At 40.2% G+C, this 16,866-nt stretch overlaps 1 protein-coding gene across 1 annotated transcript; it reads right to left on the bottom strand.

Moving 5' to 3' along the window:
• Positions 1 to 6,534: 6,534 nt before the first annotated feature.
• Positions 6,535 to 13,699, bottom strand: LOC135475791 (cyanophycinase-like). The gene is made up of 6 exons (XM_064755731.1): positions 13,505 to 13,699; positions 12,487 to 12,719; positions 10,745 to 10,872; positions 9,216 to 9,345; positions 8,544 to 8,685; positions 6,535 to 6,987 (listed from the first exon to the last, which is right to left on the bottom strand). Exons 1-6 carry the CDS (start codon positions 13,697 to 13,699, stop codon positions 6,535 to 6,537), a joined length of 1,281 nt encoding a protein of 426 aa, XP_064611801.1.
• Between the last annotated feature and the right edge of the window lie 3,167 nt (positions 13,700 to 16,866).

Here is a 16,866-nt window from a genome sequence, read left to right as displayed (position 1 = left end):
ACAAAACAACAACAACAAAAACACAAGTATTCTTTACCACGCAAAAATCAAAACGAACTGAATTTTACATACATAACTCAACTGAATTTTGCGATGGTTTCAAGTGTTTTACGCCCAGAAATCGTTTGTCTGTTGTTTGCGAAGACATCGACGAGTGTTTCAGCGACCCTTGCCTGAACAGCGGCGAATGTGTAGACGGGATCGACTCGTACAGCTGCATGTGTCTGGGAGGGTACGCCGGAAGTCACTGTGAGACAGGTAAACCAAAAGTTGCAATCATGGGGAAACTGAGGACATTGTTAGGTTAGCTTTATGGGGGAAGCGGCATAATTCTGAATCCCATAAGATGACGCTAGTGTGAAGTAGGACCTCCACCCGAGGCTGTGTTAAAAAATGTTTGTAGCTAAACATCTCTATACAATGATGTATCGATTTTTATTGTTCTTATTCTGACGGCATCATGATGAGCTTGAAACATTAAACATCAGTGTCAGATCCCTGGTACCCGATTTGTCGGATTACAACAGCAGTTCGCACTCTTTTATCCATAAAGGTAAACAGTGTCCTGCGGTATCACGTGACTTGCACAAATGTCAGACTACTATTTTTGATCCCATTTACTATAACATGGGTGCCTGAATTAAGTTTTACAAAAAGTAATTTGGATTACACGATCACGATAGAGAAAATGATCTGAACGTTCGTGATCATGAGAAGATTCAAAAGGAAAGAGGTGTCAGTTATGCCCCTGGGACACGCTAAGACATGTGACTGGTAAATTAACGTCAACAAAGGTTGCCTAACATTTTCCACAAGTGACATCATACAGTGTGACTGTTTTAGCTTTAACAACAAAAGAGTCCAAACTCTGTGGTAGCTGTACCATTAACTTGAAGGGCTACCACTCATGCAGATTGCATGCCTTTCACCGTTTTCATAGATCCTTCATATATCATCTGCTTATAGAAGAACTAGTCTGGTGACTCGGCTTTTTTTCGAGCACAAAACTGATGTAGTAATTTTCAAGACCAGCGCAGTAGCGAGGCCATAGGGTAGCTGTGGGTGTTTATTCAATGCTTATGCATCTTCTTAGACACTATATAATTCAATAGGAAAATGTATCAATGACATAAAATCAAGCGTGGAAATTATTAAGCGAAATATGTGATGTAATTTAGATATAATGTCGCCCTGGATTATAATTCTGTGAAAAAAAGTCTGATTCGCACGAGTGTTTGCTATACGTAATGCAGCTCGGATGTTTTTTTACAGATATTGACGAGTGTGCAAGCGGCCCTTGCTTGAACGGTGGGGCATGCGCAGAAGACATCGACGCCTACACCTGTACATGTCTGGATGGATTCACTGGAGGAGACTGTCAGACAGGCATGGACACTCATCTTATTGATTAAGAGCGCTTATTAACTGAGTGCTTCTTTTCTCAAGTAAAAACAGATAAATAATGATTTCTTTGCACAACACTGAAGCACTCAGAAGCCTTAGATGTCTGCCCAGTATTCATTCTCAAAGGATTAGCAGAGTTTTAAAGCCTATCTGGGCCTTGTTCCAGCAAGCAATTATAAAGTTAGCTGAGTGTAACCACCATGGCGACACATGTTAAATACATAAATGTTGCCCTGGTATAGTTGCAAAAAACTTAGCCTCCAACCTCTTTGTGGAACTGTTCTTGTATCACTAAAATGAGTTTTTATTTCTGGCCAACGACCACAAACGTACTAAAAGGGGTGTGCTAACGTTACCTTGAAGAAATAGGAGAATACCGGCGCAAAATTATTACGTAATTGCATATATTTGATTTATTTATTTGATTGGTGTTTAACGCCGTACTCAAGAATATTTCACTTATACGACGGCGGCCAGCATTATGGTGGGTGGAAACTGGGCACAGCCCGGGGGAAACCCACTACCATCCGCAGGTTGCTGTCAGACCTTCCCACTTACGGCCGGAGAGGAAGCCAGCATGAGCTGGACTTGAACTCACAGCGACCGCATTGGTGAGAGGCTCCTGGGTCAATACGCTGCGCTAGCGCGCTAACGGACTGAGCCGTAATTGCATATAGGATATTGGAGGCATTAAGTCACTGTTAACTATACTAAACAGCACTATTTATATTCTTCCCAATTCTAGCTTTGCCTTTCGTATTTTGACGCAGATATTGATGATTGTCTCAGTACTCCCTGTTTAAATGGGGCAACATGCGAGGACGGAATCAACCGGTATTCGTGTATCTGTCCAGGAGGATTTACGGGAAGTCACTGCGAGAAAGGTACGAGGCAGGTCATAATGATTTTTTTTTTAATTGGTGTTTTACGCCGTACTCAAGAATATTTCACTTATACGACGGCGGCCAGCATTATGGTGAGTGGAAACCGGGCACAGCAAGGGGGAAACCCACGACCATCCGCAGGTTGCTGTCAGACCTTCCCACTTACGGCCGGAATGGAAGCCAGCATGAGCTGGACTTGAACTCACAGCGACCGCATTAGTGAGAGGCTCCTGGGTCATTACGCTGCGCTAGCGCGCTAACCGACTGAGCCACGGAGGCCCCGGTCATAATGAGATGTGATGATTATGTATTCATACTCAGTAGGAAAATGACAAAGATTTATTTTCAGAGAATGAAACTTGACAAGGATTGTAAGAAACATTTTCTTCTTAAAGGTGAACTGCAAAGGTTTTTAATCTGAATCTGAAAGTTATCGGAGCACTAAGTAGACCCTTACATTGGCAATGTCTGTCTACAACGTCCTGACATTAAAGAAGCCCTACTTCGTTTATCTTACCGTCAACGACGTCACAAAAACTACCGCAGTTCCGAAGCCATGAAAGACAGGCACCATCAATGACATACTGGGCTCTAATAACAACGAGATAATCGATGGCCATGTTGCATACAACGTTAGACAGTTTTTTACGATCTATAAACACCTAATGAATTATACTCTCAGTGGAAACTTTCATAATCTTATAAAACAACAAAGCCTGTTACATGTAACATCCATTTTTACTAAAATTGAAACATTTACTTTTCAACTTAAAGGTCATTTACATTTACTTACAGAGTAATATTTTATTATGTGTTCTATTTAATACATTTTATAATTGTTTTCTACAAGAGGTATGTTAGCAATAAGTCGTTTGTTTCCCCACATTATGTTTTTAGACGTTCCGGGGTATTATTGCACTGGGTATTTTAAACAAAAGGCGACACACGCACGGCCATCAAGCTTTGCTGAAATTGCATCAGTTGTGGTTTCCAGTGCCCATCGCTGCGCAAGTCAGTGCATGAGAAAAACCGGATGTTTGTCCTTCACAACAAAACAAATCTCATCAAACGATCTGATCTGTATGCTATACGGGGATGTGGCGAGCGCCCTCGTGACATCAGAGAGGACCAATTATTATATACCTAATCATTAAGGTGTTTAAGACATCAGCGGAGTCTTCGTCGGATGGGAGAAGAACGGACACAGCGGATTCACGTACAAACTTATGCCATTTTAAAATCCATTGTGATGAAATTACAAATAATCACGCGATACTGTAGAAATAAAAGTTGGAATATTGGCAAAAAGAAACAGTCCATAAATATGTTAATTGCTTAGAATAAATGAATGGGGTCTTGACTCCACTTTGGTAATATTGTAGCCATATCGTGACGGGTTTATGGTTGTGTATAATGGGTACGCTTTCGACCGCATGGGCAAATCAAGGTGTAGAAACATCCATTGTAAATGGCATAAAATTTCGTCCAAGACTAAGTTACTCATCCTGCCTCATTATGTAATAAGTTTTTCTGATCTTCGAAATGTATGCTGGCGTTTCATTGAAAGAAAGGCTCATATGTTGCAATAACAATATAAGTTTCATCTCCAAGGGTAGTAATTTATGTATTTTCCTCTAAAATCGACCTTTTTGGTCAAAAATTTTATGTCAAGTACAGTACGTCTTTTTCATCAGTTTAATCAAGAAACTGTAAGTACTAGCATATCGTCATTATTTTATCGTCCTAAGACTAACCTTATACATGTACGTGTTTGGTTGCGGAACCAGTAGAATGTAATAGCAGCAAAGTCTTTATTCTTGGATCGATCACCTAACAAAAGATAACCTTATACATGTACGTGTTTGAATACTGTGGAACCAGTAGAATGTAATATCAGCCATGTCTTTATTACGGGATCAATTAGCTAACAAAATATAACCTTATTCATGTACGTGTTTGGTTGTTGAGCCAGTAGAATGTAAAAGCGGTCATGTCTTTATCACTGGATCGCGCAGCTAGCAAAGTATAACCATATACATGTACGTGTTTGGTTGTGGAACCAGTAGAATGTAATAGCAGCCACGTCTTTTTTACTGGATCGATCAGCTAACAACATATAACCTTATACATGTACGTGTTTGTTTGTGGAACCAATGTAATAGCAGCCATGTCTTTATTACTGGATCGCCCAGCTAACAAAATATAACCTTATACATGTATGTGTTTGGTTGTGGAACCACTACAATGTAATGGCAGCCATGTCTTAATCATTGGATCGCCTAGCTAACAAAATATAACCTTATACATGTATGTGTTTGGTTGTGGAACCAGTAGAATGTAATAGAAGCCATGTCTTTCTTACTGGATCGATCAACTAACAAAATATAACGTTATACATGTATGTGTTTGTTTGTGGAACGACTACAATGTAATAGCCGCCATGGCGTTATTACTGGATCGCGCAGCTAGCAAAGTATAACCATATACATGTAGGTGTTTGGATATACAACCATGCTTTCAGTTTTCAACAGTTCAACTACATGTGACAGTCTTATTTGTGTAAGTGTAACAATGCCTCCGTTACCAGGCAGTCCGACTAGATAGACACGAGTTCGATTCCAAAGGACACCCATGCTAATGGTTCTCAAGTATGGTTTATATTTCGGGGACATTATTCAGGTTGTTATCAATCTGTTTTAACGTCCACAGAAATAAAACGAACTGCGTTATCTGCCTGTGTTGCTTATGTGCGTGCTACCTCAAATAGTCCGCTGGTCAAGGCTGATCCATACATCCTATGTACCTTAGTCATTGTCACGATCAAGTGTCTGTCCCAGGTAATGGAACAAACCATGAGTGGACGTCCATTTGACATGACAAAACGACAAGTGGCTCATGGTATTTGAAGACAAACGTTTTTCTGATACCAACTGTTTAAATCAAATCCATGACCACAAAGTGGACAGGAAATGGACAAAAATATCATCGGAATGTCTTACCAATAACGTGACATTCGGGCAAAAAGAACAAAACTGCTACTGGTCTCTTTGTTTTTGGCATTTACAGTCAATGAAAAGCCCTTCGTCTTTCCGGACAATACCGCTGCAGCAATCAGCTGATTGGCTGTCTGGAATTTTGATAGTCTCACTTATGAACATCATTGCTACCACTGAAAAGGACGTCACTCTGCCTTAAGTGACCCCATACATAGGAAATATTGATCCTCTTCTCCCGATTTCATCTTCTTAAAACAAGGTTGTGTTATATACATGTACATTGCATGCGTGTATTAATAATAATACTGACACAATCAAATGTAAAAGTCTATCAGCAACCTGCAAATGGTCGTTAGTTTCCCCGGGCTCTCCCACTATAATGCTGGACAACGTCGTATAAGTGAAATATTCTTGAGTACGGCGTAAAAGCACCAATCAAATGTACAATTCATATGGTTTTTCCAATACATGCATATTGCTTAAGCCAGAAAAAAACTCAATTTCACATGCATTATATCCTTTTACACAAAGGTCTTCTTACATATAACCACAGTCGACTGTGTCATTCTCCAGCTCAAACAATCAAACGAATGTAACCTTTAACAATGGACTAAATCAACAAACTATCACTTTGTAGCTTTACTGTCTGAAATCTGTCTTAATAACACGATTGCGTGCTCTTGCTTCAATCTGTGTACTGGTATATGTGAGACACATAAATTGCGATGTTTGATTTAGATAAATTCCCTCGCAATCGTCCCAATTTTCGTGTTTACCCTCAAAATCACGCCATCCTGGTCATTTGATATTGACCTTGGTGGTACCATTGAAATACTGTCGATTACAGGTTTGGATAGTATGATCAATTCCCAATTAGATCCCAACAAGAAAAGCCAGGAGATTCTTTGCATGTAAGAATTAAAAAAAGCTGGAGAAATTCGCCACAAGATATCCATACATTGTAATCTGTATGCATGGTTTGAATGAACACCGCTCATACATAAAACTTGCTTTGAAAGACAGACATAATTCGTGTAGTTTTACACTAAGAATATGAATGACTCAAATGTACCTTATCTCAAAAGACGAAATTTATAACAACAACAACGCTGTCCTCCTCAATAGAACCGTTCATCACAGCTAAAAAGATAACCCAAATACCCATGCGAAACTAAGGAATACTGCATCGAGAAAAAACTAAAAACAGCTAAACTGATTCCATGGAAATAATAGCAACTTTATTTCTTGAATCAATTTTCCTCTATGCTTACCATCAAGTTTTTGAAGGAGATGACGTCTTCTTGGAAGCTGTGTCCCCGCCTAATGTGAGCCTCTGCACCTGCTCCGCTCCGGAATACAGTGACGAGAAATCGAGGGTGTTTCTCGTACGTAGTGCCGTGTGACATGCGGTCATATTTGGCATCAAAGACGCTAGTCGCTACTCGGACAAATTCCGGCTTCTTCCTCCGGTCAGCTCGATTTCCGTCGAATATGTCCGTAGACTTGAGAGCGTGGTCATAGAACTCCTGACCAGCTAAGGGCGACTTGTCTGGGGAGAATGTCAGGGTGTGATCGCTGAGCTTGATGCTGTCACCGTCCGTCATGTAACTCATGGACACGTCACGTATAGTGAAGTATTTAGCGGTTTTATCCACAACGGAACGAGACACGTCAATGAGCACGACACCACGGTCGCCGAGAACCTATACAACAAATGACAAAACACTTCTGATTTTTTCTGGCCCCTTCACAATTACGTCAAAGCTTGTTGTTACACATACGTTAAGGGGTTGAATCTATATTTGTTTGTTAGTTTGCCTGGCCCCTTCACAATTACGTCAAAGCTTGTTGTTACACATACGTTAAGTGTTTGAATCTATATTTGTTTGTTAGTTTGCCTGGCCCCTTCACAGTTGCGTCAAAGCTTGTTGTTACACATACGTTAAGTGTTTGAATCTATATTTGTTTGTTAGTTTGCCTGGCCCCTTCACAATTACGTCAAAGCTTGTTGTTACACATACGTTAAGTGTTTGAATCTATATTTGTTTGTTAGTTTGCCTGGCCCCTTCACAATTGCGTCAAAGCTTGTTGTTACACATACGTTAAGTGTTTGAATCTATATTTGTTTGTTAGTTTGCCTGGCCCCTTCACAGTTGCGTCAAAGCTTGTTGTTACACATACGTTAAGTGTTTGAATCTATATTTGTTTGTTAGTTTGCCTGGCCCCTTCACAGTTGCGTCAAAGCTTGATGTTACACATACGTTAAGTGTTTGAATCTATATTTGTTTGTTAGGTTGCCTGGCCCCTTCACAGTTGCGTCAAAGCTTGATGTTACACATACGTTAAGGGGATGAATCCACATCTATTTATTTATTTATTTGTTCCCCCCACCATAATGCTCGCCGCCGTCGTATAAGTGAAGTATTCTTGAGTACGGCATAAGAAACCAACAAAATCAATAAATAGATAAGTGAAGAGATTTGTCGGTTATGTAGAGGAGAGCGGTGATTTACCCGATCAGTGAAAGTATTCTTCACTGTAATGAAATTTGCGTAATCACATGATGCTGTCTTAATTGAAACGACATTCCGACGACAGTGTACGTGAGAAAACATAAGACCGAAACTTCGACGGAAAATGTTGTCTCTATTCTATAGATTGTCGCATATCCATCTATGAAGGCATATTCATCAATGAACCTATCGTCAAGAAAGCTGAGAGTGTGTTGGCTTTCTATTAGACTAAATCCTAAAGACACATTGCTTTTCTGACATATCAAAATTTATATATCGAATCAGACATTCGTATACCATCCGTCGAGATGGATGTTCCAGGTCAATAACCGCAAGGCCAATTCCCAAGACCAACACAAACTACCAAAGAACTAAACGTCACTTTTACTATAAAATCGCTACATTGTACTGACGACCTCGCCTAACCATTTTCGCTGACGTAGGAAACAAAGCAGTACATCCGGGGTTTAATCCCGAAACACGTCATGCACAAGACTAAAACATCTGACTCTGACTCCATTGGCGTACTGCCTATGAGGAAAAGGCAGAGCATGTATTGGCCGGCCCGGTGTCAGTATAATTTGACATGCTTTGGCATCGTGCCTAGTATATTCGGCATGGCTTTGCTGTTAGTCACTACTGTAAAAATGTAGGCATTGTGTCCGGGTTGCTACAAGGAGACTCCGTTTTGCTATGACTGCATTCTTAAAGTGACGTCATATCATGATGAAGCAAGTAAAGCTCACTTTGGCTTTGGCGGCCGCTGTGCCCGCGTGTGTGATCACTAGGGCTGTGCTCTCGTCCACCCCGAATCCCAGAGCAGTCCCGTACTGTTCATATTGTGTGTCCGACAACAGGCGGAGAAGTCGGCCCTCTCGACCTCTCTCACTACAGACAATAAATCAGCATCGTCTTTCATTTAACAAAGGGATTCAAGTTCAAGTCCATCGTCATACAGATAGATTGATCAATTAATATATTGGTTGACTGATTGATAAGTTTATGGTTTTAATATTTGATTGAATAAATGATTGACTGATTGGTTCCTTGATTGATTGATTGATTGATTGATTTATTCATTGTTTGATTCATACATCCATTAGGTCATTGACTGATTCTTCCATCCTTTCACTCATTCACAGTTTAAAATCATGACACAAATAAAATATACAATAAATATTTCATATAAAGGCCAAGAAACACTTGGAATATGATTCAGTTTAAATTTGTAGAGCGGGTCTAAATAAAGAAATAAAGACGCAAAACGTTTAAATTCGCGTTGGCACGTGTCATCTAGCAATAGATCTTAACCAATTGGTTTTATTGGTCTCGAAAGAGTATCCCAGATGAACAAATCAGCTAGTGTTTGTTTTACTGCATATTTATGAAATATTCCATGAGATCCATAGGATCCCTACCTGAAATGGGTATCCAGTACGTATCCATCCAGAAAACCAAGCCCGCCGTGAGGATCATAAACCAAATCATCCCTATGGTGACCTGGAATGTGGAACGCACCGTACCGGAGAGCTTCCCAACTCATGCCACCTAAGAAACAAGGATAAATGGTCAGTATCTGTATGTGTTATTTATGAAGTTTGTTTGCATGCTAAATAGAAGTAAAATGTGTTTTATAGGTATTAAATTATACTGCTGAATCTGAGTTCAGGGTCGTATACACTACACACTAAACACACAAATAACACATTGTTTTATTTCATTGTTGTTTAGCTCCACCTAACACACTAAAGCTAACTTTGCATTTTTATACATATGTGCCTAAGGTTTCTTTGGCTGACAATATTTTTAGATCTTAATCAGTGTTTAGCTTTATTTCATTCATACGATGGAGTTCCTAGGGCTAAATAGCCGACATTTGACAAGTTGCACCAACGAGTTACCCTCGTGTGATGTACAGACTTGCAAGCCATCGTGATGTAACAAGAACACCATCGAAGCCTTAAAGAACAGCGAAAGTGTCGGAATCCACAAATCCTGGGCCTGTGGCAGGGTAAGCCCATGCCACCGAAGTGCTGCTGCCATTGACGAAGACACCCATAATACTGACGCCATGTCAACCTGTTTCCTTGCTCTAACCTATCAGTGCTGGGCAGCAACAAGTACCATTTTTAAGTGTTTAATATGACCCAACCCGGGTTTGATATCTGGTCTCCGGACCTCGAAGCGAACGTTCTAACCATTAAGCCACCGTTTTGCAATGTATGCCTGCGTTTATTTCTTCAGCAATTTTACTCTATATTAAGTAACAAAACATGTATCTGGACGGTATCAAATATTTCTTTTGTAGCAACTTCAGTCTGGAACGTCTTTATAGCTCAAGGGTTATCTTAGTCTTTTCTTGATAAGACAACCCAGTTCCTCCTCCCATGCAACTTTCTACATTTTTTATGTATCATGCAGAACCGACCTTATTATAACAATACCTACTTATTTCCTAAGATTTCCTAGCCATACTGTACACGTGGTGAGAATTCAATCTCGATCTTGAGCAGTGAAATTGTTCGCTGGACACTGATGACAGTATGTAGTCCACAGTGTTTCTTTAGACGTATTACACCGTATTACATTCTCTGAAGAAAATTTTTTCCGGCACCGATGCAGTGGGCTACTCTGTACGCCACACGTCATCAAGCCCTCAGTAAGTTGTAAAAATTCAGTAGTTTGTTTCAGACAAAAAACGTCACTTTGGAAATTTGGGCCAATTGCGAATATATTAACCCGGGCCGTCCATTTTTGTTGACGGCAGGTATACAAATGTATGTTTCGATGCATAAACTCTAGTTTCCTTCACACATAAACCGACATCTAAGTGAACAATATCTCGCGTATATCATTAAACGTGTAATTGAACAATTCTCAAGTATGACATTAAACGACAAACAAACAAATCTGAAAAGTATCGTGAAACATGCATGTTCTTATTTACCTGCCACCATAACACGTGAAGACTGACACGCTGTCCCAGCACTGGTTCCTGCCACCACCGCCCCTTGTTCAAACCTATGTCGTATGGCTAGCAGAGCCGGCGATGGTTTCCGATCCTCGAGGAAGTAGCTGAAACGAAACGCTCAAGAGAATAAACAAAGGCTCTTACACCTTTCGTCTCATTAGAGTTTGTGACGCTTTACCCCGGCTAACTGTGCAAATATAGTGATTATAGGAAATGGATTCATTTCAGATAGTAAATTCAGATAGTAAATTCAGATAGTAAACCAGATACTAATTTGTCTTTCTCAAGTGTCCTCCACTCACAAACCTGATCACACCAGTGAAGCAAATAACCAATTTAATGTTAATAAAAACGTGGTTAATCTGAGTTCGAGGCATTTCTTCAGTTTAATTTCCCAGATTAAAAGCTAAAATGGTGTTTTTAGAAATGCATTAATCCCTGTTCTCTATATATTAATATACGCTACAAAGAAACGTGGAACGTGAGACGGATAAAAAGCCTTCCCTACTAAATGTATGTATGACAGACTGCAATCCGCTGTCAGCTATAGTGGATCGTTACAATATGGATGCAATATTTCAGAAGTGGTCTTTATTTATGGTATAATCATTGATTTCAACGAGTACAGGGATCCCCCTGTCTCACGGATTGCGCCATCAATATGATGTCTAACAGGCACAAAAGCAGCAGTAACTGTTATATGGTCAGGAGGGAGGTGAGACAGCATGAATACGTAAGAGACAAAACTCTTACATGGATATTTCAATAGGCAAAATTCTTTTAGGCGCGTGTAAGCAGCTCTCTAAGTCTGTGGGTCGGTCGGTCGGTCGGTCGGTCAAATGTTTGACATGCTATATCTTTACATGGGACCTTGGTGCAAAAAGACACGAAATCCTACGTTTGTCCGAGCGAGGCGATTAACAAACAGACTAAATCAGTTAATCTCAGAGGGATGTGACAAGATGACATAGTGAACTGGCGGGGGTGGGGGGGATAGGGGTCAAGTTTGTGTGTATGGATGTTTAACGTCGTTAGCAACTTTTCCGTCATATGACGACGAAGAGTCATTAGCTGTGTGTACATATTTTGTGTCCAGTCAATGCCGCCAAAAACCAATGAAGCATCATGCCGAAACATCAGACATGAAACCCCTAACAATCATATTATACTGACGAGTTCCCTTGCTCCAACCTCTTACTGTTCAGCGTCAAGCGAGGCAGCAGCAAGCACTGTTTTTAAGGTCTTTGGTATGACCCGACCTGGGTTTGATCCCGGGTCTCCTGACTTCGAGGCGGAGGCTCTAACCATTAGGGCACGGAATCAACTTGTATGCAATTACTTTTGCACACTGATAATATAAAAGGCTACAATGCAGAGAGTAAAACCTAGAGCAGGCAAAACAGTGTGACCGCTGGCAAATGGTCGCATCTAACCGGTGAAATACGATCTCTTGTCAGTTTACCTCAGGTAGGGTTGAGCTCTAGCTGTTTAAGTAAATACTGAAATAGTAGCAATTTACAAGCTATTAATGTCGTACTCACGTATTACAAAGATAAAAAGGGTTAATCCAGCCTGGACCCGAGTCGATACTGCGCGGGAAAACGAATCATATTAATGCTATTTTTTTGTTTTGTTTTGATTTTTTTTTCTCTTTTGTGTTCTTTTTTAGCAGGAAATGTTTTCTTGGTTTCATACCACTGACTGGTTTAATGACCCACCTGCTGATAACTCTGGCCTGGTCTCCGCCAGAGAACATGAATCCGGTCTGGTTCATGATCAGCTGGACCATGGCCGGATCTTTGTTCAACTCCTTATGACTCTCTGATATATTAATCCAGCTGACCTTAGCAGCACCATGCTGCAGAAACAGATCTCTGTAGTAATGGTAAGACTCCGCAGGGGTTCCGGAACTCGCTGTTATTACCCCGATTCGGGCCAGGCCCGCCCCGCCCTGTTAAGGAGGTAAGATATAAGTTATTTGTTTATTTATTTATGTAGTTATTTATTTATTTAATTGAGTGTTGCATAATGAAGAGTTTTCCACTTCTTTGATGACATTCAGGTTTCTTGAGCTCAGGAAACTGGGGTAGCTGGAATAAACCACTGACCTTTGGCATGGTGCTGATGAACCTTTCCTCGAGTGATGAACAGATTTCCACACTATATAGCGAAAGCAAGATGTTTTCAACGAACGCAACACGGTGCAAAATGTAGTTGAATGTAGTCAAGCGATTATTGCACCACAAGCAGTGAGAGTAGGGGAGATGAGATTAAGCTTAACGGAATAGATGAACGGAATGGGAAAACAAAAGTATAGAGGGTCTGTACACATAACAACAAGTGTTAAAGTGTAATTTAGGATATTAGCATGCTGTAGGTACTTTTTTGCACATTCACCGTCAAACATTTTTTTAAAAATAATGCATGCATCCAAAACAGGCAGATAAAATGTTCCAAGACACTGATAAATACCACAAAATGGCATACATGTTCTAATGCATAACATCAAGGAAAAAAGCAATGTGCATGATTTGCTTATTGGCCATACACGGGTTGAGAAAAGAGAACGCAATAGGGGTTAAATTTGGGACTATATTGTACTTGTCCCATTGTCTTGCCATTGTACTGCCATTATTCACCAACAAATTTAGCACATTTCCACAAGTAAATATCACTCAAGTGCAAAAGGTATGGGCCCAGAAAGCAAAACAAAAAAGAGAAAACCCATGTCCTTACCGATAGTTTCAGAATTTCTCGGGTGACACTGACATTTATGGCCGCTCCTCCGTTCAAGACTAAACTGCGTCCGTAAGTGTGATATTGCGGGAGCTTGTCCTGGCCCTGGCCGTGGAGTAACAGGCCCTCACAGAGGCCTGTGGTCAGTAATACTGTGTACAAGAGGTGTTCTGCCATTTTCCTGAGATTAGGCATTTTCTTATATTAAACCACAGCCGTGACCTTGAGTGATATTGTTTAAACCTGGCTGGCCTTATCATACAAATGACATCTAGTACTTTTGACCTGGTTAGTCGGACTCATTGTCTTATCACTGCTACATATCTTTATAAAGGATCGCGTTACATACCAGGGCATATGTTTTAATGTATTCCCGAACAATTCCAGTGGGGAAAAAACTTAGGTTTGTAACAAAAGTGGAACCTTTCAGTTTAGGTTACTGGCATTGTCTCCCCTTATCTCTCCGTGGAGAATAGCCATTTCCAGCATAGCCTATAACTTCGTTTCGCTTTAAGCACACTATGCTTTGCGCGCTGTTTATCGTGGAATAGCCGCTGGGCTAAATACATGTGATTTAAGTCATTATTTAAGTCTTTGGCCCATGTATGTGTAGAAATCAGTGACAATATTGACAATATTCTATGTACACCCACTTCTGGTTTATAGGCGTGTATATAAGAAGCGAACACACGCAACGGATGTTTTGGATAAGCTATAACACAAGGGCATCCCACGAGCTAAGGGCTAAGCCGCAGTGCTAGAAAAATCTACATGTAGAAGGTTTCTATTCAGGACTGGCCAGAAAAAAGCTCACGGACAATAAAGATTTCAGCTGATCAGTGATTATGCTGGATTCATCTTTCCAGCAATATTTAGTGAAAAATTATTCACTACAAACAACATAAAGGAGAGTAGCAACAATAGATTGGAAGTTGGGTCACAAGTTATCTGTAAAATACGGACATTTATTTTAAATGCCCACGTAAATGCTTAAATGATGAGAATTATTCAAAATGCAGCATTATCATTTATTTTAAATTTATTTATTTATTTGATTAATGTTTTCTGCGGTGCATTAAATTTAGAAACACGTTCGAACATTGCATAGTAATCAGATCTCGGGGATGCTTGGTACACAAGCAGAATCCCGGTTTATACAAGAATACAATTTAAAAAGGAACTACAGCACAGACAGTAAAACCAGACGACGCTGGGATAATTGGCAAATTATCACACGTAATCGGCGCAGTACGGCCTTGTGTCTATTTATCTCATTTAGGCGTTTATTCTAACTGTTTAGGTAAAGCCACTTTGCTGTTAGCCGACAGTGTAAGCAAAGTTCAAGACGTATCGCAACTTGGCTATGGAGTTAGTGAGTGAGTGAGTGAGTGAGTGAGTGCTTGGGGTTTAACGTCGTACTTAACAATTTTTCAGTCATACGACGACGAAGGAATACCTAGAGTGCAAGTATTGTGCCTCCTTGTTGCAGGACGGATTTCCACCCCTCTTTTATCTAGTGCTGCTTCACTGAGACGACTTACCGAAGGCAAATAAGCCGCCCCGTCCGAGCCATTAAACTTATACGGGTCAACCAGTCGTTGCACTATCCTCTTCATGCTGAACGCCAAGCGAGGAAGTTCCTGTTTTGAAGTCTTTGGTGTGACTCGACCCAGGATTGACGCTGGATCTACCGCTCCCGAACTTGTGTATGACACAGTACACGCAAGAACCTGTGTATATATATATACATATATACATATATATATTTATTTATTTGATTGGTGTTGTACGGTCTACTCAAGAATATTTTACTCTTACTACTGGGGCCACATTAACGGGGGAAACCAACGACCTTCCGCAGGTCACTGGCAGACCTTTCCATGTAGGTCCGGAAGATAAATAATGACAAGCAATAATAAGACCTACATTTCATCGCTGAATGAAGGAGCTTAACATTCTGACATTCTATATGTAGTTGTAAGTTGACTAAATCACAAACTACTGCATTATTTTTTATAAGTTGAACTAAACTAGATTCATCATGTGAAAACTCACAGATGGGTATTTTTGAGTTTTGGCACTAAATAATATCAAATAACACCATAACTAACAATGAGCCTGCCTACAGAAGTCTATTTTCTGGCATTACTCGCAAGATTGCCCTCATCCGCTTAGAAACGTTTTGCGTTGTTACGGCTTAGTTCAATCTGGCTTAGGTTGCCGCTGAACGATTATATTTTCTTTGTGGCTCGCGCAGACACACACAAAAGAGACATTCTATTCAAACGTACTGTTAATCGTTCCATGTAAAAATCAATTTTACTTCAGTCACAAATCGTCTTGTACAACGCAGGATAAAACAAATGATTTTGACCTTTGCAAAGATTTGAAACTACATTTGGGTGCTTAACGTTGTCGAGTTTAAGGTTGTGTGATTAGTTGACTTATGCGATAGCGGCCAGGTCTTTGGGTGAAGAAAACATTACTACCCAGTGTAAAGTGGAGTTACTGGATTGTGCGGTAGCTAGGGCATTACAGGACGAATGCTAGCGGCCAGCCGACGTTTGGCTTAAAATAAGCCGCTGTGTTACAATATAAATAACCCCATGCAAATCTGTTATCGACTTGTCCCTGCGCTATATTAAAAAATATCCCCATTGTCATCTTCAGCCTGTGAAACTGCGTATATGTTAAAGAATTTTTCCCAGTTATATCATCCCCCAAAAAATTGGAAAAAGTTAGGATTCCTGTGTTACGCTTTGAACTGGAAGTAATCACACATACTCAGTTTTAAACTGTAAAAAGCATGTCGCTCTATGACCAAAAATGGATGATGCACAATCGATATTTAAACAGAGCTTGTAGGGAAAATTGCTTTATATACACGGGGACTAATGCCTCGACGCGACAGGGCAATTGCACATTGCACTGGCAGCAAACTTTTAGAGTATCAAATAATGTTAGCTCATGTGATGGTCGTTGTTGACAAATGGATAGAGTGTGTTGAAATACGTGTTCCATGAGAGTGCAAAAATCAAAACAGGTGTAAACACATGGTTTTTATTCATATTCCAAATGCAGGTTCAGACATCAAAATTTGCATTTTACGAAATCATCCTTTCAGTCATGTTGAAATCCAAAGAATATAAGACACTGAAAGTCGACGAGAAACGTTTGTCATATTCTGTTGTGAGTCAAAGGAACTCCAAGGAAATATAGGGACATCCCTGTGTTGCGTTACTTCTCATTGGGTTTACTCGTTTATTCTTTAAGAAGAGTTTGCCATGAACACCGCATTCAGATCTCTGGTAGACGCTGGCTGCGGAAGTCAATTATTAGAATTCGTTTTCCTCACAGTCACA

The sequence above is a fragment of the Liolophura sinensis genome, chromosome 9, assembly GCF_032854445.1.
Source record: "Liolophura sinensis isolate JHLJ2023 chromosome 9, CUHK_Ljap_v2, whole genome shotgun sequence".
Taxonomy (NCBI): domain Eukaryota; kingdom Metazoa; phylum Mollusca; class Polyplacophora; order Chitonida; family Chitonidae; genus Liolophura; species Liolophura sinensis.
The sequence above is the reverse complement of the archived record's forward strand: the minus strand, read 5'-3'. Positions and strand labels throughout refer to the sequence as shown.

Coding starts and splice junctions, on each gene's coding strand:
- LOC135475791 (XM_064755731.1), bottom strand. CDS start 13,699: ATGCCTAATCTCAGGAAAATGGCAGAACACCTCTTGTACACAGTATTA. Junction 10,873..12,486: donor CAGGCCAGAGTTATCAGCAG/GTGGGTCATTAA, acceptor GTTTCGTTTCAG/CTACTTCCTCGAGGATCGGA. Junction 8,686..9,215: donor GTACTGGATACCCATTTCAG/GTAGGGATCCTA, acceptor TATTGTCTGTAG/TGAGAGAGGTCGAGAGGGCC.